General features: G+C 36.6%; 2 protein-coding genes across 4 annotated transcripts in view; one reads left to right on the top strand and one right to left on the bottom strand.

Moving 5' to 3' along the window:
• The window catches only part of TFB1M (transcription factor B1, mitochondrial), a 26992-nt gene extending 1585 nt beyond the window's left edge, over window positions 1-25407 (bottom strand). The window contains exons 1-7 of one of the 3 annotated variants that reach the window (XM_005420117.2): window positions 25372-25407; window positions 24559-24716; window positions 22967-23118; window positions 19329-19437; window positions 17408-17559; window positions 12914-13033; window positions 1979-2106 (exon numbers count right to left, since the gene is read on the bottom strand). In XM_005420117.2, the coding sequence (XP_005420174.1) occupies window positions 1979-2106; window positions 12914-13033; window positions 17408-17559; window positions 19329-19437; window positions 22967-23118; window positions 24559-24691 (794 nt within the window). In that variant the 5' untranslated portion in view covers window positions 24692-24716; window positions 25372-25407. Of the gene's footprint in view, window positions 1-1978; window positions 2107-12913; window positions 13034-17407; window positions 17560-19328; window positions 19438-22966; window positions 23119-24558; window positions 24717-24960; window positions 25149-25184; window positions 25299-25371 lie in introns of those variants that run through there. The other 2 variants (XM_031056300.1, XM_031056299.1) reach the window with 2 other exon arrangements.
• Window positions 8150-8963, top strand: CLDN20 (claudin 20). Its single transcript, XM_005420116.1, has one exon. It carries the CDS (start codon window positions 8175-8177, stop codon window positions 8832-8834), a length of 660 nt encoding a protein of 219 aa, XP_005420173.1. The 5' UTR covers window positions 8150-8174; the 3' UTR covers window positions 8835-8963.

Raw genomic sequence — 25407 nt, 5'->3', positions numbered from 1 at the left:
AAATACATACTACACAGTACGAAGTATTGAAAGGACTAGCTCTTATTGGCAGTACTTCTCAGTCTAAAATAGGCCAGAAAGGCAAAAAAGCGGCACATGACTCATGGGCTCTTCTCAATTTTCAAGTTCTATCTGTGTTATACACATAATACCTAAAAATATTGTGCATCTAATACAGTAACATATGCCCCCCCCCCAATCAGATGTGTTTGGCAGGTTGGCTGGACAAACTACTCAAAAGGCTTTGTAGAAGAAATTATAGTTCGTTCCTGGTAGGTAGATAGAACATAAAGAAGGGGTTTAAAATTTTAAGTGAAGAATGAAGCTTCTGGGAAACCTGTTTAGTATATGTTACTTCAGGCCTTTGTCAAAATGTTCCCATTAGTTTAGCATCTAGGTCAGCAATGGGTCAATTTTTATTTCAATATCCGTCTTTCCTTTGATTCTGTAGTTAAGATACCTGGAGCAAAGTCTATCTAGTCTTTTTTTACAGACTATGAACCATCATATAAATGTCATGAACCACAACTCAAACTACAATCTGGACTTCATAGCACAATCTTATATTTCACATCTCAAAGCCCAGAATCCATCCACAAATATGAAGTGAGTCTATTGCCTTGTTTTTATACAGTCTGTGTGATAGAGAGCCTTATAATGAACTTAACAGCTTTTTTATACACTAAAATTTGCTTTTTTTTTCAGGTCAGCTAAAGAATAAGAGGATTGTGCTTCTTAGCTGCACAGTAGGGCTAAGGTATGATAAGCTGCTAGGGAAATACGTGACGTCCAAAAGTTCAGTTTCTCCCTCCTTGCCTCAAAGGAATGTAAAGCAGTTATGAGCAATTTGAGATTACACAGAAGTTGGGAGGGTTTTTTTTAAACTTTGGTAATGATATTGTACACAACATAGATATGCTGACTGCATGTGCCTTTTGCTTACATTGTCAAGAGAAACCATTCCCTCACAGTAGAAAAAAAGGAAAAAAAAAGAAAGAAAGCCATCACCACCCTGTAAGTCAAAAACAAACCAGTCTAGAGTTTGGACATCTCATTTTCTAAACACTTTGAAATGCATACTCAAACTTTAACACAAAGAAATCTGTACTCATTTTAGATCCAATGTCTGCATCCCACATATCAATGGCATTTACGGTCTCAAGGAAAGAGAACCCAACAACCCAAAACTAGATGCAAAATTCTTTGTTCACCTTAAAAATAGTGACACAGAAGGCTTGTAGTACAGTAGAGTAGTATCCACCCTAATTCTAGACTGCATCAGGGCCAAAACTATGCCCAGCAACATTCAGGGAGCCCAGGCTGCATGAGATGCCTCTAGTCATAACAGCATCTCTGTCCCACGTTCTACAGTGCTGAATGCTGGTGGGTTGCCCATAGTAAGACACACACATGGCAGTGTTGGAGGTGAAACAGGATCCTTGGCAAAAAGACTGCAGGTTTCTCTCATCAGAGAACCGAATAAATTCCCTCAGTAAGATACAGGATTTTTAAAAAGCCAGTAAGAACTCCATAAAAGGGCAAGCACAGAAACAAAAATTTGACCTTTTGACATTATCCCCAAATATGTAAAATTTCCTAAAGATGATGTTCCCTTCACACTGCCATCTTTGGTTCTGAATTTTGATACTTTCATTTTTTAACTCAATTGTTCTGTAGTTTTTCTGGTTGGGTTGGGGTTTTTTCATTTCTGAGGCAGACAAACTATTGAAAAGATGACCACTTTATCCTAGTGATTTTTAACAACTTCAATTGCACCAACAAAAATGCACAAGTAATTATTACATAATTACTTTAGATAATAATCTCATACTCTTGTGTCCAGAAACCATTCTGAAAGATCTGATGAACTATGACAACAAATTTAAAATTGGAATAATAAAATCAAATGCATAGCTGATTTAGTAGCAGATGCATTTACAAAAACATTACCTGGGAAGTTTTCATTAAAAATACTTACTCAATTCCACGGAAGCAGTATTTTCTTCTAAACTGAAAAACACTTTGAACCACCTTTTCTACCAGCTCAAATGGCTGCTGTATCTTTGGTTGCACCAATGGAGTTAAATGCACCACAGCCACATCCACCTACATGGAAAAGAAAGATAAATAGATAAATTTGAGTAGACATCTTCTTCTGAGACACATTACTTCTAAGTTACCTGGCTAGACATCAGCAAACAGGCACAATATAGGAAGGCATTCTTGCCGCAGGTAAGCCAGCTGTGCAGTGACTAATGGCATGGTATGGAATAAAGATTTGCCTTAGCTTTCAAGACCCTACAGAATTTTAGTCTTAGTTATCTACATATTTCCAATTAGTTCACATGCCATCAGTACTTAGGACTTTTTACCCCCATGGCACTTTGTCCATTTAGAGCAACTTTCATGTAATCTGTAAAGTAATTAGCACTTATGTCTTCAGATCCTTCCACAAGATAATTCTGACATAATACACAAATTGGATAATATTTGATATACAGGCTGAAGGGCAGCTGGAGAAAATTGGTATTATAATTAGAAATCAAACTCATTCCCTATATGTTTTCTCTTGCTCCAGGGCTTTTCTAAAATGTAAGCTAAGGAATTGCTTTTTAATGTATTAAGACTGCTAGTCTATTTAAAGGACTGGTAGGTAGAAATAAGTGCACTCAGTTTAAGTGACCACACAACTCTGTATTTACACTGTGTATCACAGTTCATCCAAAATTATGTTTGAACAATTCCACAAAGATAAGCTTGTATATATTCCTTTGTAGCTCTCAAATCAGACTGGTTCACAGAGTAGTCACTTGCCCTGTGTCTGAGAACAGAATGAAGTAATATGTACACACTTTATGTTTTTTATATGTGTATATATGCATGTCATGCAGTTATAGAGACACTGTAATATATAGAAACTTTCTGAATTCAGACTTCTATACTAAAAATTAGGAGCTAGAATAAAACTCCAGTTCTGCACAACAATGAATAATGCAGATCATCTTCCAAACTAAATATTAACAACAATAAAAAGGAAAAATTTCTGTGCAGGAGCACATTAAAATTTTGTAAAATGTGTACAAGTACTGTACTAATTTTTAAGTGATTTTAAAAAATATTTTGTCTCTTTATTAAAAAGTCTGCTAAAATGATAGGCAATCACCGTGTTTTTTAAAAAGATCTGACAGTCAATACTGGCACTCACAGAACATGAATTTATCATCACATGTGCTGGTTCTGACAGAAAAGAGAGACACAATCAGACCAAAGAACAGCTGCTGCTTAAACCACAGTCTCAGTGTACCAATTGTTCAAGATAACCCAGAGCACGAGAGTACTTCAAAACAGAAAATGTTCCTTCTACTGCTTCAACCAAAGCTGCTCATAGCAACCTCTGATGTGACATAATCTTACACAAAGGTGCCATCCATCTATTTTGTTCTTTCTGTGGGAACAGCTCAGCTGTTAAGTACATCTATCCAGTACAAATGCTTCTACAACACAAGTTTCAAAGGAATTGTAAAATCCAAACAATATGAGTTTTTCATGTAGACAGAACTTACAAAGCCGAGCAAAAATACTGGCTAGAGAAAGGAAAGAAAACACCAATTAATGGTGCTGATGAAGAAAAAACCCACAGCAAGTTTCTAGTACTAGCACTGCTGATCCCAAGTATATACTACTGGAGTATTTTTCTTTAGTTGTCCACCTTCTCTGAAAGCTAAAGTTAAAAATACAACAGAAAAAAAATTCTTAAAAATACTGAAATGTGAAGCACAAGAACTTATTTAAAAATCAGGTGACAAAAAACTTGACATATGGAATCTGCAGTGAAACACATACAAATTTTTTCCCAAAGCAGATTTTTAATTTTTCAAGTGTTCAGAGCATCTGCCTTTGCCATGGGTTGCTCCTATCAGGAAGATCACAGGGATATAGAAAAAAAACTTGTGTACTTGTGTTCACATTGAGTAGAAGAAAAGTTAATCTTTTTGAACAGAGCAAATACATAGTTCACATGTCCAATCAGCTCTTTGAACAGAAATACTAAGGGTACATGCATATGTTTATCTACATTTTGGCCAGGAGATATAACAAGGTATTACTCCCACAAAATTAAGGGTAATAAAACAACCATGTGGCATCACCTGGTCATCTCAATTCTGTAGAAATCCTCATAAGTGAGAATGAAGGCTCTTTGGGAGTTAGAGACACATCTTGAACAAAAATTTCTGAAGGAAAAAAGCACATAATCTAGATACAGTGTACAGCTTCAGAGCTAAACAGCTCAATTTGCAATCTCAAGGCCAGTAGGTTATAATTTCTGCTTCTGAAACAAAACACAGCACTTCTCAGTTCCATTATAGACACTGTTTTCTTTGGACCCCAGGAAAGCTGCTTGGTTACTATAGCAACAGACACAGGGGAAAGCTTTTCATTGGTAAATGGCCACTCCTTTAAAATCATACATGCTATTTTCCCCATACCTTTTAATATGCATCAAATAGAGAGTAGAATTATGAAAGCCGATAGAGTGCATAAGAACACTTAAAATACATATGTTGATTAGATAATTTTACTAGTAACACTTTTCACCCAACCAAGTATTTTAGAAATATTTACAAAATAACACTCAAGTCTTACAAAACAACAAATACCAAAATTATTCAACTGATACATCCCAAATTGTCACTAGTGCAGCAATTATTCACCCCTTACTGTTTTAGTATAACTGTACAATGAAGGTTTATGTTCTGGTAGGGTAGGAGAAACACATAACACAGTACAATTTAATTCACACAAGTCTGCTGCCTTGCTAATGAAATCAACACACTAAATCAGAATAAGCTTAAATGAGACAATTTTTACTAATTGTTGACAACAAAGGTCTCATAATGGGCAATACATGCACATTGCAACAGGGCTGTACTAAAAGTAAATCCATGTAACCTTTTCTCAAGATGTAATTTGCTCATAGGGAACTAAAACCAAAGCAGAATATATTACAATTTCATTAAAACAGACTGCTTGAGATCCTACTGAGATAGTTCTAAGCTAGCAGTTTCACAATCCAAGTATTCAGATAAATTATCTGTCTACTACAAACAAATGTTAGGTCTAACACCAGATATGTGCAACATGTAGTGAGTTCTGAGAAGAGTACTTTTGGCTCACTTCCAGCAGAAAGCAACTATGCCCCTACACTAATAAAAATTATTTCTGTGTAAGAAGAGCTCTGCAGTAACTCCATTCACACCAGGCTCACAAACAGAATCACAAGACACCCAAAGTCAGGTAAGAACCTGTGAGTACATCACTGCTGCAATGAGCAAGACTTTTCTCCCAACTTCTTGATTTCTCACACCAACTTGTTGAGGCCACTTCTCTGATGTACTGCATTTACCATGGAAGCCTTACCAGCTGCTTTATTCCCTTATTCTTTATACAGCCTTATACAAAGGTAACAAGTTAGAGGATAACCTACAGAAGGCTAAAGCTATCAGGAACAGACAAGCAAAGCCTGCAGTTGAATAGAAGTGTCCTGCTGTTCCAATTACAAATTAAAATAAATTGCACAGTTCTTTTCTAGGAAATTTAAACTCTTAATAAGATTATCTGTGATGAAAAAAACAACAACTGACAAACAAGAAAACTCTCTGGCTCTCAGTGCAACTTAAATGATTCTCCTCCCAGTCTGTAAGTCTACAGTTTCTGGATTCACAAGATTTTACTCTATTTAATCACTGCTCACACTTTCCATCATAGAACTTGGATATCATTATGTATTTAGGACTAAGGGCCACCGTCTGTTTTATTCCATAATCTCTTTGCTTTCCCTTACTGAGTGTTTTTCAAACAAAACTCATTAAACAAAGTACTCCTTTATTCTCGGGTAGATGGAACTAAGAGAGGGAACAAACAGCAGTAATGCACTTGCTGTGGAGAACAGAAAAAAAACAACATTCCAAGAAATTTTGTTAATACATGCCAATGCAGTTTTATATGAGAAGGGATAGCTGCATTCAAGAGAAACTGCATTTACCAGGACATCTACAGTGAAGAAAACATCTCAGACCTCACGATCAGCAGTAAGTCTTACACACACAGATATGAAACGTAACTGTATGTTTAATCACAACTGTAGTGCTTATACTTGAATTTATCATGCCTTTAACTTGGTTCACCCCATTAAATGTAATGTATGGCTACTGTTTGCAGTGGTTTGTGTTTATGCTTGCATGTTTTTATATACTGATTTTTAAAGAGGAAGTAACGAAAAAGGCTGATTCAGAGTACTAATTAGCTTTTTCAGAATATGAATGAGAATACGAATGAGTTTTGAGCTACCCAGACCTGTCAGCTCTTTCTGTAAAAGGAAGTTAAGCCATCTTTCCCATGGGCCTGTACAGCAAATGATATGTATTTGCCAGAACAGCTCTTCCCAGCCTGAACAAACTGAAGGGATTTGGAAATAGGCAGGTCTTTGAAATAAGGTTTTAACAATGAATAGCTGTTAACATTTTTACCTTAAATTTAAGCATTTTTAATATATATTTATGCTGGACAGAGTTAGCATATCCTTGAACAATTACCTGAAATAAATACAATATAAAAAGATTAGAGTATAAATATATAAATTATATATAGAGAGAGAATATAGAGAATTATACTATATATTATAATAGAGGATAACAGCATTATACTTACAAAGGATAAATATATTGATTAGTCCAGAAATGCCATTAAAGACTGATAGAATACATACTGATCAAAATCTTGTTGTCTTATTTATAATGAACTGAAATAAGAGTACAATGCTACAGATATTTTGTATTCCCCTTCATTTAATTTTATCCCTTATGGCTTTTCAAAAAAAGTTCTAATGCTGCAGACCAATTTTAATATCATGGTACATATTTAAATAAAAAGTCTGGATCATGCTAAGACAGAAGCCTGCCCTTTGTCTACCACTGATAAAAGACAAAACCTGCCAATTATACAGCCCCACGCAAAAGGCAAAGCAGGATATCACCTGCTAATCCTACTCTCAGAGGTTTCAATCCACTGTTCTGCATCTGCAATCTCAACAGTCCAGCTGAGGTGACAGCAACAGTTGTGTCTTCCCAGCTGCACAGTTATCATCCTGCCCAAAATGTTCTCATCTGTCAAATGAAATTGGACACTGTATAAAAGAATAGCAAGGAGCTTTTTCAATGAATTTTTTAAAACTATCACTTCATGGCAGATTTGCAAATTATTTCAGACAGGTGACTGATTCAAAAAAAGGCACTTCCACAAATGAGCTGTTTCATACCAGTATTAAAAACATTTTAGAAGCAGAGGAAGATCACAGTCACACTTCTGACTTTCTAAATACTGCTTCTCTGAGTCAAGGAATGGAAATAACTGAGAATAGAAAACTGGTAAGTTTAAATAAAAATTAAATAAAATATTTATTTAGAAAAGTCATGTGACTAATTGTGAAAATGCAAAAACTAAATTCCATTTTATTCTCCTCCAAAGCCAAGGTATTTTGTAACACTTATTAAAAAGACGAACAAGTAATATTTGAAAAACAGAAATAAGGGGTTACCTTTAATCATAATTTAAATAAGAGATAGTACAGCAGTGCCCATTGTTATAAAAAGTCAACAGGAGCTGACTACAGCTGTCAACACACTTAAACAAGGCACATGAAGAGTACAGTATCGTTTCTACCAGAGTGTTTTCCTACCACAATGGCTTCTAATCTGCAAGTTTCTAGTGTTCCATTTACAATGTGTATTTGTCTAGTAAGCCTGCAATTTGTATGCTATTACCAAAACCAACTGCAGTAAAATAAGTTTTGCTTGATGGCTTGCAATCATGTATGAAAGGGCAGCTCCTTTTTACAAGCAATTCTAAAGCACTGTCCATTTGCCATCATCTCTGTTCAAGTACCTTGCGTACAGCAGTTCAGCTGCTGCCGGGTCATATTCAGATATTCATTCAGATAGCTCTAATTTTAAATGCAAGCTTTTTTTGTTTGCTGATTTCTTTTCCTTTCACCCTCGAACTTCTCCTCCCCCCCTTTCCTCCCTGTTGCACAGACGGCCACAGCTTGGCTACGAAGCTCCCAGTTACTCATTTCCACGAGAGAAAAGGCAGACAAAAGGTGACAGGAGAAAACCATCATGGCATCAGCAAGCCTGCAGTTCTTTGCTTTTATTCTGGCTTTGTCTGGCGTTTTTGGAGATATCGCAGCCACCTTGCTACCAAACTGGAAGGTAAATGCAGACGTTGGCTCAAATATCATAACAGCTATAACACAGATGCAAGGACTTTGGATGGACTGCACATGGTACAGCACTGGGATGTTCAGCTGTACCCTGAAATACTCCATTCTCTCTCTCCCCGTCTACATCCAGGCTGCACGGAGCACCATGGTACTGTCGTGTATCCTATCAGCCTTTGGGATCTGCATCACTACAGTCGGAATGAAATGCACAAGGCTGGGAGGGGACACTGACAGCAAAAATAACGCTTGTTTTGCTGGAGGAATCTGCTTCATTCTTGCAGGAATCTTTGGATTAGTACCAACGTGCTGGTACACGAGAGAAATTATTTCAAATTTCCTGGACCAGACCATCCCAGAGAGTAGTAAACACGAACCCGGAGGAGCAGTTTATACTGGATTCATCTCAGCAGGGTTTCTGCTTATCGCAGGTGTGATCTTCTGCTCTTCCTGTTTTAAAAGGCAGCAAGGAGCATGGATTTACCCTCCAAAGCAGCACCATTTCCCATCCACAGAGCAGGAGAGCAATGCAGGTTACAGCCTGAAGGACTATGTATAAATAGTTATTTCTATCCATTGAAGTATTTCTATTAATTCAAGGGGCTTTTTTGTGTGTTAAGTGTAGTTTGGTTATTTCAACAAATGTGTAACATAGCACTTAATCTTTGCTGTATCTGGGTTGCAGTTATGCTTATGCAAGGCATTTCATTTATAGGGGCATCCACAAAAAGGAAAGAGTAGAAAAAGACTTGCCTGCTACAAGAGTACTTTATTTTGTTGATTTTTCAAACCCTTCTTTCTGATTTCACAAGTTACACTTATTGAAGAACAAGGAACTATTTTAAAAACATAACTGACTGCACAATTTATGCATCGATGTCTTGTTACAGCAAAGATGATTAAAAACTAACTGCTTTCTGTTTAGTCAATCAGACTTTCAATAGCATATGACATTTTATAGTGTATTTTACATTTTTATCTTGATTTTATTTATGATGCAAGGAAAAAAACCCAGAAACTATTTGTCCAAGAAGGCAAATTCAAAGATTTAAAAAAAACGGGCACATCTGCCTTTCATTTTCAATTCTAAATTGCCTTGGTAACTAGATTTTGTTAAAAAAATTAAAAAAATACAAAAAAAATCAATCAACCAAAACAAATCCACAACAAAAGCTCAAGGCTCCAAACTTTAGCTGCACTGTATACTCTGCATATCAGGCTGAAGGATCAGCAGTACCATTCAGCTCTTGCCAAACCCAGCTCTCCTGCCCCAAACTGCCACCTGCTGCGGGTTTCATTTATTATTGTTAAAGGAAAGTATGCTGGATAGCCACCAACTGCTACTAATCTATCACTACACAGTGAATGTTAGAGATGAGGAGCATTACAACAAGAGAAATGTAACCATAACTGTGAAAACACCTGCAAACTATAATGAACAGGATAGAAACTAAATTATCTATATTCAAGAAACATCTGTAAACATTCTGGCTTACACTTGCTAAAGGCAGTTATTAACAGCTCAAATGACACAGTAACCTCTTACTGCCTTCTTTCTACATTTCTGACCTTCTTAAAGGACCTTTTAAGTTATTTTAATTATTCCTGCAGGATCTGTTCCGGGTCCACTCCCAGGTATTCTATTACTGTAAAATGTACTATACAATAGTGATAAAGAGACAGCTTCTTGATTTTTTCAACTACCTTATTTTGAATAATTACCTTAAATCCTTTAACCTTTTCTTTCACCACATTGGTCACTGGCAAAGGATGTTCTACCTAAATACTTCCCTAAGTGAGAACCAAATCAAGAATAAAGATGGGTATGATACAGGACTTTAAATTTTGGAATATGATGCTGGATGAGTCTCTCAATAAAAGCAACTGCTATTTATTCTGCGTATGTATACACAACTTCCATTTCCGTCAGTACTAGTCTGAAATTTGCTAAAAGACTGTGAAGGAGCTTAAACATAAAATGTTTGGTATGTTGGAAAAAGATATTTTATTACAGCATTTGGTAAAGTGGACTGTTTTATGGACTTAATATGTAAGTTGTCTTTATTCATAGAGAGTCTTCGTTTTTCACACACAGAATGGCATTACATCTTGTTTTTATTCTACTGTTACACACCTATTTTGAGTTCCCTACGTTTTAATCAAGGAGCTTGATTTGTCCTATTCTAATGCAACTATCAGCAGTTATTAGGTATTGCAGAGACTTCATTATAACCAAAAAGCCAATTTCTTTTTTTCCTAGACACAATGTTGGGCAGCACCACTCCATTAACCAAGAATCTTTTATGTCTCAACACTCATAGAAACGTTGAAATAATATTCATGCATTGAGCAAATGAGGTAAACAATTCCTTCTCATAAACAAGCATCTCCACCCTTAGAAAGGGGTTTGACATGACCCTAAGCTGTGATCACTACTATGTGAGTTAAATCTGTTTGCAAAAAATTACAATCAAGAGGCATTTTTACAGGAAGGTGTAAGAAAATGGCAATAATGGCATACCATGAACACAAAAAGCTCACTGGTTACACATACTGCAAATTTTTCTTCCTGAAACTTTATATGAAGTAGCTGTACTTCATATAGCTATGAAACAAAAATCAAGGTTGAAGCCATTTCATTCACACTATGCTGCAAGAGCTTTCCAATAAAACAGATTCTATGACAAAAGGTAACATCTAAAACCATGTCAGCCTACAGCTAAAAGAACAAGGACAAAACACAGGATCAGTCTACAAGAGGTGTATGAAGGAAAAAAAATAATAGTGAAAACAGGTGCCAGTCCTGTCTGAAAGAATTCTACTTTCTGGTTTTGCAATATAAGCAATACTTGTTTTAACTCAGAAAATACATTAAATAAAAATATGCCTGCCATTAGTTGTACTGCTTTTTTGATTCAACAGAACACTACTGACTCTAAGATGTGTTTATACTAAGATATTTGTCATAACTCTGTGTGTTATCTCTCTTGGTCAACTACAACCTTTTCAGTACAGGAATATAGAAATATCAGTCAGAGCTTCCCAACCCTGGGACACAGTCTGCACAAGACTTTTAACTACATTAGCTCTATTACTACTCAAGTTGTACTCCCCACTGAAAAATCCCCACCATAAAAATGGAATTTTAGCCTTACTTAAAACTATTTCACATATTTGACAGTGAGAGGACATCCTGAAATTATTTTCCATTCAGCTAGGAAATGGGGAAAAAAAGCCAAAACCTCAAAGCAAAAAATAAGACTTCTTAAGCATGGTCATTTTCTTTCACAACAGATTTCTGTAATTTAACATGTTTGAACAGTTACTTGCTCAAAAAATACTAACAGATTTGAAAGAATTTTAACAGAATTATACGCAGATAGAGGCCTAAAAATTCATTGTGATAAAGAAGAAAATAACCTTCCAAAGGTTCCCAGGAGATATGCCAGCAAAGTAAAAAGGACCAAGAGAGAGAGACTGATAAAGGGGAAGGGAGATGTATTGAAGAGCTGAACCAACCAATTCAAGAGGAACTTTCAGAAGCTGCAAGTTCACTTCTGAAACAGAACAGCAGTTTGATAGGACAAGTAGTAATGGTTTTAAACTCGCAGAGGGTTGATTTAAATTAGATATTACGAAGAAGCTTTTTACAATGAGGCTGGTAAAACACAGACACGTTGCCCAGAAAGATGGCAGATGCCCCATACCTGGAAACATTTAAGATCACACTGGACAGAGCTCTAAGCAATCTCATGTAGTTGAAGATGTTCCTGCTCATTGCATGGGACTGGTAGTAAATGACCTTCCTTCCAACCCAAATAGTTCTATAAGCCTGTGATTTCCACATGCATTCGAGGACATAAAAATCACTTAAAGTCAAGCACAAATTTTTACAAAAAAATCCAAACCGAACCAAAACCAGCTTCTTGTCCAAAATACTGAATTATTTCTTAAGTTTTGATTCCTGTACTCATAATGGCTATTAATAAAAACCAGTGGCAGTAGATAAGAGGACAACAAAGAGATTGTTCTTTACTCGCTTAAGAACACATAAGAGGGAGAAAAGATTGTTACTTTTTTAAACAATCAGTGGGATACAGCTGACAAAGTGCTGTAGCAAATAGGAGGGAATAAAACATGCGAAAGATGACTGGGGTGAAACATAAAGATTATAGACATGGTAAAATTAGAGATGTTTACAAAGGTGACAAAAGAAAAGCTTTTCTTATCACCCTCTTTCAAAAGACACATCAAATTCTTAAGGCACAACTCCCAAACTGTTTATAAATGCATATGGTAAAATAGCAGGCTTTCGAAAAATACTCCAATCCTAGCAGACTATCCTGATATTAAATCCTAATCTCCCTCTCCAGAACAACCAAAGAAGTATGCTGACCTTGCAGATAGGTTTGAAGGTCAAAGCCAAGTTCTGAGGAATGAAAAAAAAAAAAAAACAAACCAAAAAAACCCCCACTTTCTCAGAATAAGCGTGCTTCATTTACAGGAATTTTACATCATTCCACTTCGTAATACGGAGATGGTCAAATAGAGCAGCCAGCAATGTTCCTTAGTGAAAATAAGATACATTGCTTGACTGACATGTTAACAAAAACCACAAATAAATATAGGAAAACCTACCTCTGGCTTTGGAACAAAGGCTTGACCTGGAATTATGAAACAGTTTTCCACCGAACAGAGATGCTGAGCCATGATGGACAGTCTGCTGCGTTGGTTACTTCCTGGATTAGCTGTGAGTCTCTAGGGGAGAACCAAAACATGTACCTCAGTGATACTGAACTGGCCAAGTGACCAGTTGTATTAAAGCTTGATTTTCAGTATAATCAAATTTAAGAAAAAGACACCAGTTAATCATTAAAAACTTGTAACAAATTGTATGCCCAGTTAATCTATAATTTTCCTCTCCAATATAGCAGCATTTCACTAAGATACTACACTGATTTACAACCTCAGTCCTGCAATCAAATGCACGTGAAAAGGAACTCCTAGAAATTCTGCAGATTTAAATGAATGTCAAAAGAATTTTGTATGGACACAAGAGAAAACTATTCTGACTGCAGGATTCAAACCAAACCTAACACCAGCTGACAGTACTCTCACAATCCTTTCCTTCCACTGTTCCTGTAAAAAATATTACTACTGTTTTTCTTCTTCAAGATGAAACAAAGCTCCATGAATTCAAGATCAGCTAGAAACCAAAAGTTCTTCGTAACTTACTGGTCTACTCTTACAATATTTGCCAGGTGGCTGGGTCTACTTTACATAAATTTATAATGCCTAACAGTGAGAGCATTAAGTCTTAAAATTCAATTTAAGTATCCTCTGATTTTCCCATGATTTTTTTACAAAATAGTAGCCTGACAGAGGTTTCCTATGTTTTTGTGACCTGGCAAGAAACACATTTTATTGTGTTTTGCTTGCACAAACATAATTGAAACATATAAAGCATCTAGTAAAACAAGTCTCAAATTACAGAAGTCATTTCACTAACACATGCAAAAACAGAATCATGATGATTCATGTTCTTATTTACCACCATCTCAATAAAAAAATAAAAACTGAACCCCAATTTGCATATTTGGTAATATGGTAATATTTGTACATATAAAGCATCTAGTAAAACAAGTCTCAAATTACAGAAGTCATTTCACTAACACATGCAAAAACAGAATCATGATGATTCATGTTCTTATTTACCACCATCTCAATAAAAAAATAAAAACTGAACCCCAATTTGCATATTTGGTAATATGGTAATATTTGTACAGCATGTAGCTCCACACGAAAAGACTACTCATAAAATGACGCCATGCTTATTAAATTTATGCCTGAAAACTAAAAGTTAAACCAGTTGCAGAAGTTTCACACTTTTTCAAACAACTCTTCCTAAAGGCAGTTCAGCATGGAGCAAATAAATACTTTTCAATGACTTTTTGGAAAGAAAGGTCAGTGATTCTTTCTGCCTATGCCAGCATTTAAAGCTACCTTCATTGTTGTGTCAGAGGAAATTATTATTCTCTAAAAAAAACCCAGACTGCAAAGTCTAACAATGCAACCTGACACGCACTTCCTTAACCTCTGCAGTGGAAATGAAACTGACCTAATGGCAACACTTGTAGCAATACTTCCACCACCAATTCAAACAAGCCTATCTTTACTTCTCCCAAAAACCAACTGGCAAGTCTCAGGCAGTAAGCTCCTCCTTCTCATTTACAGAAGGGGTAACTTAACATCTGGATAGTAACATCTTAAATCACTTCAACCACAGCAGCAGGAACATACTTGTGTACAGCACCCATGCACAGACCAGCCAGACAAACCCCCAGCCACGGGCAGGGACTTGCACAGCTAGGTCAGCTTCCTCAGACACCTGCCCTGCCTGACCTTCAAGGTTTCCAGGGATAGGGCATCTACCCCATCTCTTGGCAGCCTGCTGTAATGTTTCACTACCTCACTGTAAAAAATTACTTCCATATATCTAGATCTGCCTTCTTTTGTTTTAAAACCATTACTCCTCGTTCTATAGCAACAGGCCCTGTTAGAGGATCAATTTTAGAGTAAGTGGGCTGGAAGAACCTGGCTTAGGGTGACACATTTGAGATGAAGCACTGAAGAATTTGGGACAAAGCAAATGTTCTTACCCACGAAGTGAATAGCAATTTTACAAATTTAAACTACAAAGTAAAAAAATTATCTGCTTGACACTCAAAAGCGCTATTTTTACTGATGTGGGTATTTGGCCTTATCCTCCTTAACAGGCCTCAGATTCAGCATATAAAATAACTGCTGGCTCTCATCAGCTTTAATCAACTTATTTATATCATATCAGAACACAGTGGGCTGCAGTTGTAGGTGTCTAGTGACATAACTCACACCAACATTGCTGTGCTACAGGGAAACAGAAAAGCAAGAAAATATAACCAGCAAGACAGGCAAAGGTATCTACTTCTCTGTTACACTGGCAAAACAAAGTCTGACCATAAATAAAAGGGCACATTGCTTCACTTTCCCACTGTTAACATCAAGTTATCCTAACTAATTATAAAGCACATCACTCCATTCCATGATGCATCTTATGCTTTCTGTGAGCTTATGACATATATACAGACTTTCTTTGATATTCAGGTTCTTACCTTAGAAATATCCAGGGAGGACACCAAATTCCCCTATCAAGACTATAAATCCAGAGATACACAAAATATCAGTAGCAACTCACTATGATCTGCATTACACTGTTCTCTCTTTCCTGATACTATGTCTCTACACATCTATTTACAGTGGTTACTTTAAGCAACTCCAGAGGATCAGGAGAAAAGACACAGAGCCTAATTATTGTTCTTTCTCCTAATCATAAAATAAAATAGTGTCTTTAAACAATTTCTTTTCATGGTATCAAACCAATAATGGAAATGCAAACCAAAAACCATGAACAATTCTGTCTTTGAGGAAGACCCGTGTTGAACAAGAATCAAGAGATCTCACAACGTAAACTCAACAATTAACACTGTTTCACTGCATGACCTTGAACAATATACTCCACTTCCTAGTGTTTCTAACTCCTCAGTGTTTTAAGTACAACAGCTTAAGTGTGCATGCTATTTTGCACCTAATTGAGCTCTACTGGGTGCAAAAGAACTGTAATCTGCATGTCACCATTGGATATGCAGCTGGGTACAGCAATGTAAAGGACAGAGGGCTCTCACACAGTGTTACGTGAATTTTTGCTGTCACAAAACTATGCATCTTACCTATCATCACTCTGCATTTTACATCACAGTCCATTAGCCTGATTTTATAACAAGGCCTAATCTCACCTGACATGAAGTCATTCTGGGAAACAGACCTGGATTCTGTAATGCCTGAAACCAAATGAGCCCAGAACTGAATTAAGAAATCTGGTTTATTTCATGCCAAATGTTTGTCCCTAGTGTTCTCTAGAGCCACCTACTGGAAATACTTCTTCAATCTTGATTGCAAAGCTAGGGCAATGTAGCACAATATGTCTGGCACAATTTTGACCCAAAAAATGACAGCAGACATCCCACTCACATATATTTGTTACTAATTTTCACAGAGAAAAAAAACCAACAAAATTTTCCTATTCGAATTTTTACTTTGAAGGATTAAAATTAAAATAACATACACATTGAAGCTGCACAGAGAGAACACAGTTTGTAACCCACAGTTACAAACACTGGGGTAATAAGATGGAAATTCAGTTTTCAGGCTGATGTGCAACACCTTTTTTTGCACTTTAAATGCAAATGACTGCTTCCATAACTGCAAAGCAAAAAAGCTTTCCGTTCTCTATGTTTTATATGTTTCATGCAATGTCAATAGAAATAAACTGTTAAGTCAGAAAGCACTATGGAGTAAGCCAACCTAATATCAACTGATCTGACATTAACACTACTACACTGCAGATAGTCTGGCCTTCCTTGAGAAACTAACTACTAATACAAAGCAAAATATCAATTTGCTCTTGGACTTCTGGTGACAGAAGTCAATTAAGGCCTTTTTACACACACAAGAATGGTAGAATACATCAATAATTCTGATATCAAGTCTCATTCAAGAAAGCCAATGGCAATTTCCATGGTCTGGACAAACACCCCCCTGCATTTTAAGTGCTTAATCACAAGTGGAAATAACGCTAACCTTCCATTTTTCCTTATTTTAAGGAAGGCGTTTCTTAAAAATTATCTTAATAAAGAGGACAAAGAAAAATATAAGCGTATTTCTTGAGATAAATGAAAGGCAAGGAAAAACAGATTGATGACACGCTGCACAAATGACTGTGAGAGAATAAACACATTTGAAAACAGAAGAGTGCTGTGCAATCTATTCATGTTAAAGAAATCAGACTACAAAAAAGAACAGAAAGAGTATCTTAATGAAATATAACCCTGCATAAGACATTAAAAAAAATTACATTCTTGTGAAAGGATCAGAGTAGATAATTAACACATCAAAATTCATAATTTATAACCACAAACTAAAAACTGAACTAACCTTCTCCTCTCTTTTCAAAGTCAACTAAGACAGGGTTTGTAGTTTTAAACAAAAGATTGCATATTAACAATATGCAAAATTGAAAAAATGCCAAAATTTTACCTCTCCAACTTCCTTTTGGAAAGTCAGTGTCATCTGTGTCCTGCCGTAAATAAAAGGACCATCCCTTTTTGAAACATTCTCAAGCCACTTGATGATGAGAGGAGTTGAAACACTGAAGGGCAGATTCCCAATGATATGTATATCTGGTGGTTCTGTTGACATTTGACAGAAGAAAAACAGCTGTGAAAAAGTTTTGGGTAAGATTTTGCCAAGAAATAAATCACGAGAAAGATACATGCCTATCAACCTAGACTTAAAATATGGAAACAATTTTTATCATGGCGCACCAAAATGATGCCTGTCCATTTATACTCATCTTACACTGACAAAACTATGTTACTCTTCTCAGTATTTACTTGGAAAAAAGGGGTTAGGTCTGGTTCTCATTTACATTTGAATAAATCAGTAGGTTTCAGATGATTTTCAGCTGATGAGTAAATTCCAGCTAAGCTACTCTAGAATGGCAAAACCACAATAGAGTTCCTGTGATTTCAAACTATGACTATTAGGTACAGAGTAAATAGCCATACTCATACATCTGCCCAACACATCCTCCCAGAGGTATTTTACTGAGTCCTAACATTCCTCAAAACAACCACCTAACTTACACTGGACAAGAGCTCTCTTTCTGTATAGAGCTCTCCAAAATCAAAAGGTGTTAAAGTACAAGACTTAGCAATAAGAAGTGGTACCTTTTTTTAAATTATGCATCATATCAACATCTGTGTGTGCTATACAACACAACACAGGGATTTCAGCAGCAGGGACCCATATGTCTAAGCAGGAGTGCAACAGAAGTGGGCAAAACCCAAAAGCCAGTACACTGTTTCTTAGATATGATAATGTTTAATAACATGAATAAGAGATGACAATATCAAATTCAAGCTGTTTTTCTGGCACACTTTACTTATTAGCACTTTTTAGGCTGTAATATTTCTAGTCTATCTGTGGTATTACACATTTATCAGAGATGGTAGTTTTTGAAACCCATCAGCTTTTAAGATTTTCATATGGCAATAATACCGAAGAAATGTATCTTGCCTTAATTGGTCAGCTCAAAACCTAATAGTGACTCTATGTTCAAGAAAGGTAAATTTTTAAAACTGCACTACACTCTCACATGTCCATTTTATCACAGTTTGTTTGGTGAAGCACTTATCTTTTGCAATGAGGGAAATACAACTTGCAATTTTTCTAGGTGAACATGATGTGCCATGGTCTTTTATGTCCTAAGTCAGAAAGCACTTGACTGCTCTTCAGGCATTGCAAAGAACGACTTTACGTTACATTAAAAAATTTGGAAAACAGGAACTGGGAGGTTATAGGGACTGGGAGGTTATATCTGATTTATCTAATAGTATTACATGTTTTGAAATGGAAGTGAAATAGTGCCCTATTGCAACCTCAGGTTAAAAAAAAAAGCAAGAAAACCACAGTCCTGATGAGATGCTACTTTTGCCCAAGATATCTAGTTGAAACCAAAGCAACAAGAAAATGAAATTTTTGAAGGCAAGTTTTCCAAAAGTTTCAAAGCAAGTTACAGAAATTTCTTCAGTGGGACAGCAGCAGTGGTGATTTCTGACTTTTTCAAAAACAGGAAGAATCTAGGAAGTGCACCATTTGATCTCCTTTTATGCTTTCCAGAAGTCATTCCTGTACAGTCAAGACACTCTAAGGTTAATAACTGCAAAGCTCCTCAGTTTAAACTAAGGTCAATGTCACACAAATTCCACTGTTTTGTATTAGAAAAGGAAGAAAGTTCTCTGTTTTCTCTAGGGGAAAAAAACAAGCAGCTGTCTCTTTATCTTCAACAAGTACCAGAAGAGAGTAACACCGGCACTGAGTAAACTTCAACTTTATCACTACTTAAGACAAACTCAGAAGCCCTAAAAAATGAAGTAAACCAAATGCAAATACTAACCATCCTCCCAGTTTTTTTTTAAGTGCTTTGGAAATGCCTTCTCCATCTTATAGGTCAGGATATCTCCATGAACAATGCGCACTTTTCCTGGAGCTGCTTCAGATAGCATCTATTTGTAAACAAGCAAGCAGTGAGTGTTAACGAAGCTGATTTCCAGTTTCAGCCACAGCGGGAACCAAACCATTCCTATATATTTATCTTCAATATACAACAAAGCACAGTAGGAGGTAAAACTGAGAACACTCTTAGTAAGTATTTACATTCAAAAAGCAAACACTAGATATGGATTAATGTGTGATTCTGTAAACACTTAACTACTCACAGATGTAGAATTCTTGATAGAGAATTCAAACTTGAAAAGATGACTAATACTGTCTTCAACAACAACAATTAACAAGTCCCAGGTCACTAGGAGGATCTCACCTGACTTAAATAATTATGCAAGCAAGAGGTTTTAAAAGGTTGTTAGACCAATTACCTATGAAAACAAGGGCTCAGGTTGTTTATTCTGTTTCCCCCACAGCTCTAGGGCCTATTATCCAATTTTAGCCATATGTGATACAAGGCTGTAGAAATACTAATTTTTCCTTTTACATGAAAAATATAGAAGAGATTCTCTTAATATTCCCAGTAGTAGTCTACACTTGTACCATTAAAAACAAGGAATCAACTTAAAAGATGGAATGAGTATCTAGCAGGAGGGAAGATCTCAACAATTTCTATCTTCCTAGACATTACAAAATCATCTCCATTGTCAGTTTCTGCAGCCCATTTGCACAACTTATCTAGTATTTAATAAAGGCTGATACGCAAACTCAGCATTGGCTGATTCTTTCATTTCTGGTGTCAGTTCCCATAATCAAAATTAGTTAAGCTTTACTAATGTTGTACTAATCTTTTCTCTTACACTATGAAACTATGCACAAACAGCACAATTCAAAAGCAGTGGAGACTTTTTCAAGGTGACACTTGGAGATATCTATTGATCCTATGAGACAATAATGAGAAATGGCTTAAAGAATAACTTTGCTTTTGCACAGAAATCCAAATTCATAAACAGTTAAGTGCCAGTGGCCTAACTGCCAAAATAAACTGCTCATCATTGTTAGTCCCATTTTCAATCTGAATGATGCTTATATGCTCAGGAGCACAAAGAGCTTTCACAATTCTCTGAGCCAAAGGAAAATACTGCTTTTTCCTACTGTTCACATAATGTTGTCATGAAATATTTTGAGTAAAAGTTAAGGGTTTTTAATTATCAAAAAAGCTATGTTTTATGTAGAGCAATAAAAGCTTAAAAAAAATAAGTGTTCCTATATGTTTTAAGTGCAATTATTTCCAAACAGAAAAAATAAAACTAATCTCAACTCCAAACCACTTAATGGACTTTCCAGCATTATACTAGCAATTACATGACATACAAATTCACTAATCTGCCATGGATTGTCAAACCTTTCTTTGAAGCTGTTATAAATGCTCTAGCAGGATTATACTGAAAGATAATGTAAGATTAATAAAGTTAGAAAATAGTGTCATTTGCTAATAAGAGTTTTCTTATCAAGATTGAGTTTAGGGGTTGCTGAGTAACACACTTTACATAACTGAGAATTGCATTTAATCTGTGACCAGAAAATCACTGTCTTATATTTCTAATTTGAAATAAAGACTTGGAAACCCAGTGAAGCTTTTTTTATTTGAAGGGAAAATCTGTGCAGCTAACACAGCTACAGGAGCTGCTGCGCATCAAGGACACCAGCCAAAAGTGTTCCATCACACAGATAGTCTCATTCTTCACACACAAAAGGGCACAAAGGAAGCATAAGGGGCATAGTTCAAAACATGAAATGGTGTTCCTAGAATAATTTAACATTCAATATACTCTCTTGCTCCCTTTCTCTCTTTATCAATCTTTCCAACCTAAAAACTACTAGGGCATATGGCATAGAGAGGTTGGGACTCTTTAAGACTGAGACAGAACTGACAGATGCTCAGCTGGTGTAAACTTTAACTCAGTACACATATGTTCTTCACTGTATATCAGTTCTGCAGTAAAGAATATTCCCACTTCAGTTTTGTGAGAGACTGAGACCACAGCTTGAAAAACAGTTAATGAAAAATGCCACATGCTTTACATCAGCGATTTTAAAAGTATCTAAGATACATTTTAAAGTAACAGTCCCCAGTTGTTACTTTCACCTCTGACATTTCCCCTTATTCAAATCTTAACCATTTTATGAGCATGAGTTTCAACAGTTTGCTTGGGAAACCAGAAAAATTATTACAACCCATATTATTAGAAAAGAAAGATTCATTGTTATGTGTCTTATTTGTATGGAAAAGAAGCAATACCAAATTGAACACTAATGGCTGCAACACATTTCTTGCTCATTCGCATCTGCTGTTACTGAGTTATATCACCTCTATGTTCAATAACCTCATTCAGACATTCACTTCTACTCTGAGGAGATTGGCAATTAAAAATAATGACTAACATTATGTCACTTGAACAGTAAAGATAATTACATACCAAAAGCTCATTTTAGATGCCAAGAAGTATACTTTTATTCAGATAAAACTGTTGCAGAGGACACATTTTGGAAGATCAGAAAAGAAACATCCAAGTGCTTAAAAAGCTCTCTTAACTAAAACAGGTGTCATTTAACCTCAAATTCTCTCCAGTCCCAAACCAGTTCTCAAAATCTAAAACAAAAATACTGATTGCCCCTACTCAAGTAAAAACATGGTTTCCCATTTCATAGGATAAATATGGCATATTATATGTTATTAATGGCTAACCCCACAAAGACATAATTACATGAACATTCAAGTTTCAGGGTATGAGCAGTTTCACTCATACCTTACATTATTTTTATCATATAAAGAGACAGTAGCAGTTCTCAAGTGAACTCCTTATTTATTTTCACTGCTGACTTACTCAAAAAGACACAGTGCAATTTAAGGAAAGTCTTTGAATTGCTTTGAGATTGTAGAGACATAAGAAAACAGTCAAATTTTAAGATTTTTGGATTCTATTTTTCCCGCTAGATTTATACAGCCAAATTCCATAAACATTTAGCAACACAAGTAGATAGCAATTGAAAATGGCACAATGACTCGAGAACCTATGCCAACTTTAAAAGAAAGGAAGAAAAGCTTAAGTGTTTTATTTAAAATGTAAAATAGATGCTTGCTTTATTCTCCTCTACCTGGACGTTAACCCACATTGACTGTATTAATTGGAGATATACCTTCTCAATTTTATAAAGCATAATTGTTAGGATTAAAATGAAATATAAGACCCTACATAAGGACATTACATTCAGCCTTCAAATTATTATTTCACCAGCATGATGAAATGCACCTTACATGACTCAGTCTGAAAAAAAACCACAAAACCAACAAGCCTTGGAAGTAACTCAGTTGCAGGATAAGGTCCTAAAGGGCCTATGAGAAAGCAGGAACAATGAATTGCCATACTGTGTATCTTCAAGCAAATTATAGCTCTGTTTTCTGCCATAGAACCAAACCTATTTTCAGTGCTGAGATTCCAACAAGACACCTGGAATCTCTCTAAGTTCGCAGAATGTTCTTATTCAATGCTGTGGTTATATGTACACAAATTATTCTCCAGTTTGTACCTGCAATCCCGGAATAAATCGAGCATCTTTTTCAATTAAAAGGAGTTGCTCAACACCAGCACTGAGAATGGATCTGGTAATTCCTCCTGGCCCAGGGCCCACCTCGCAAACATGGGCATTCTTCAGCTCACCAGCCTGTTTCACTATTTTATCTGCAAGACACAAAGAACATACTAAGCCTTTATTTTCCAGGAGATTCAGCTCACCAAGATAACCTCATTGTTTACTGTTACACAAGCACAAGCATGCTTACCTCAGAACAGACATAAACAGTGACACATCCCAGCTAAATCATCACGCACCCACCAGACTGCACAGAATTCAGATTTGTTCCATACTACAAGATATACTGAGCTATTGTAAAAAAGCTATTTTTAGTTTTATGTCTTTAGTATTTCTTGTGCTCATTACATAATCAAATAAAAAAGAGAATATTACTCATCTGTACACTAGCAGTACTATTGTGCTGCAAGCAAGTGCTTGTGTCCAACATCCTAAAGTCTCTCTACTTGTCCATATAAAGGTATTTCAGTACAGCAAGCCTATTTCAAGGCAATTTAAGAAGTAAGAAAGATACAGCAAAGCTCTTTGAAGATTACATTATGTACAGAGCAATTTTATGAGGGAGAAACTGGACTAAATGAAGAGCTGGAACACAGGCAACTCGTAGCTATAGAAAACAGGGCAGTTGAAAGGTGAGGAGGGAATACCCATATATAAGTGAAATGATACAACATTAGGAAATATTATAGACACTAAAGAAGACAGATTAAGGACTAGAAAATTTAGCTAATGAAATGAAGGGATCTTTGGGAAGCATGGAGAGAAGATACTGACAGAAATTATGCTGCTCACTCCATGATCTCTTATGTTTGCAATAAAAAATATCTGAAGACCTGTCTGCTTGTAAAGTTTTACTAACGGCATGCAGACATTTTTATTCCGGGGTAGGAGTCTGGTTGCTTAGGAAGTAGAACTGAGTTTCATGTTCTGAATTTTTATCAGTCTGAATCGTAAAACAAAACCAAATCCAATTAGCTACATGAAACTGCACTGCATTTCTAAATGCAAAATCTAGCCACCATTGTGCCAGTGAAGACACCCACCCCTGAGCGACAGAACAATGCCAGCTCTGTCACCCACTGCTGACACAAAGCTGAAAAAAATTGAATTGCTCGGAACAATGCAGCTGGTTCAAAAAAGCTACACATCTGATAAAATGAGACAAATGAGTCTCCTATCTACAGCACACAGCAAACTCTAAACTGCCCAATGTGTCACATACTTTCTATCATACAGAATAATCTGAAAAAAATGCTGATTTTTAAGTCAAACTTATAAACCAAAATAGTACCCAAATGACACTAGTACTACTTTAGTTTTGGTTTTTTACATTTCAGTCAATAACCCATATTTAATTTAGGAATATAGTTTTAGAAGAGGTCTTTATAATAAAGGTTTACCATTGAGCTGCCATTACTGTGGCAAATGCTATTATTCAAACATCATCTCCTTAGCTATACTTGGCATTCTGACAAAAACTGGGATACATGTTCTATGTTAGCTAAAAATACCAGAATAAAATATTTAACCTGTCAATCGCAAATCCAGTAGAAAGTTCTGGGAAAGCTGTTTCAGTGCTTTAAGGCGAAAGAGTTTAATAATCTCTCCAATAGTTGGCAGGGGAGGCAGACGGAAAGCTGCCACCTTTCCTGGAGCAGCCATAAGACAAAACTCTCATTCCTTCCTCCTAGGGAGACAGCGAAAAAATTATACTATTACAGACAACGAATTAAAATTAATATTAAAAACAGTACTAAGCTTACAAACCAAGGCGTGATTTACAAACCACTATAGGAGGACTAAACTTAAACATTACTACTTTAACTTCTGGGCGCAGTGTTTATGCTAGGCACGAATTCGGGGTATTTGGGCAAGTCCCATTCTGCAGATCTACCGAAGCCTCGGGTAAAACCAAGCCCTCTCACAAGTACCGGATGTCAATCTTTCATTACTTTAAAGCAGAGTCAGTAAGCAGAATGACCTCACGGCACCATGTGAACACAGAACGTGTTTAATTCACGTGTCCCTAAGAAAGGCCGGAACAGCTCCGCCTGCTCCCGGCGGCGCCGCACGTCTGCGCAGGCGCACGCGCCGTCAGCGCAGCGGGGAGCCCCCAGCGCAGGGGCGGGGCCCGGCGTGCTGGCGCCGCACGCACCGGGCTAGGCCGCACTGGGAGCGCCGCGCCACCGCCGCACGGGCTTTCTCTCTCCCCCGCTCTCAGCGGAAAGGGACGCTCGGAGCGGTGTCCCAGCAGCGCCGCGGCTCCTCACGGGGCGCAGCGGGCGCCAACCCGGAAGAGAAAGTGGCGCGGCGCTGCGCATGCGGCTGTCCCAGTGCCTTACCTGGCTGTACGCGGGCGGGTCGAGGCTGTGGGCGCC

The sequence above is a fragment of the Geospiza fortis genome, unplaced genomic scaffold (genome assembly GCF_000277835.1).
Source record: "Geospiza fortis unplaced genomic scaffold, GeoFor_1.0 scaffold162, whole genome shotgun sequence".
NCBI lineage: Eukaryota > Metazoa > Chordata > Aves > Passeriformes > Thraupidae > Geospiza > Geospiza fortis.
The sequence above is the reverse complement of the archived record's forward strand: the minus strand, read 5'-3'. Positions and strand labels throughout refer to the sequence as shown.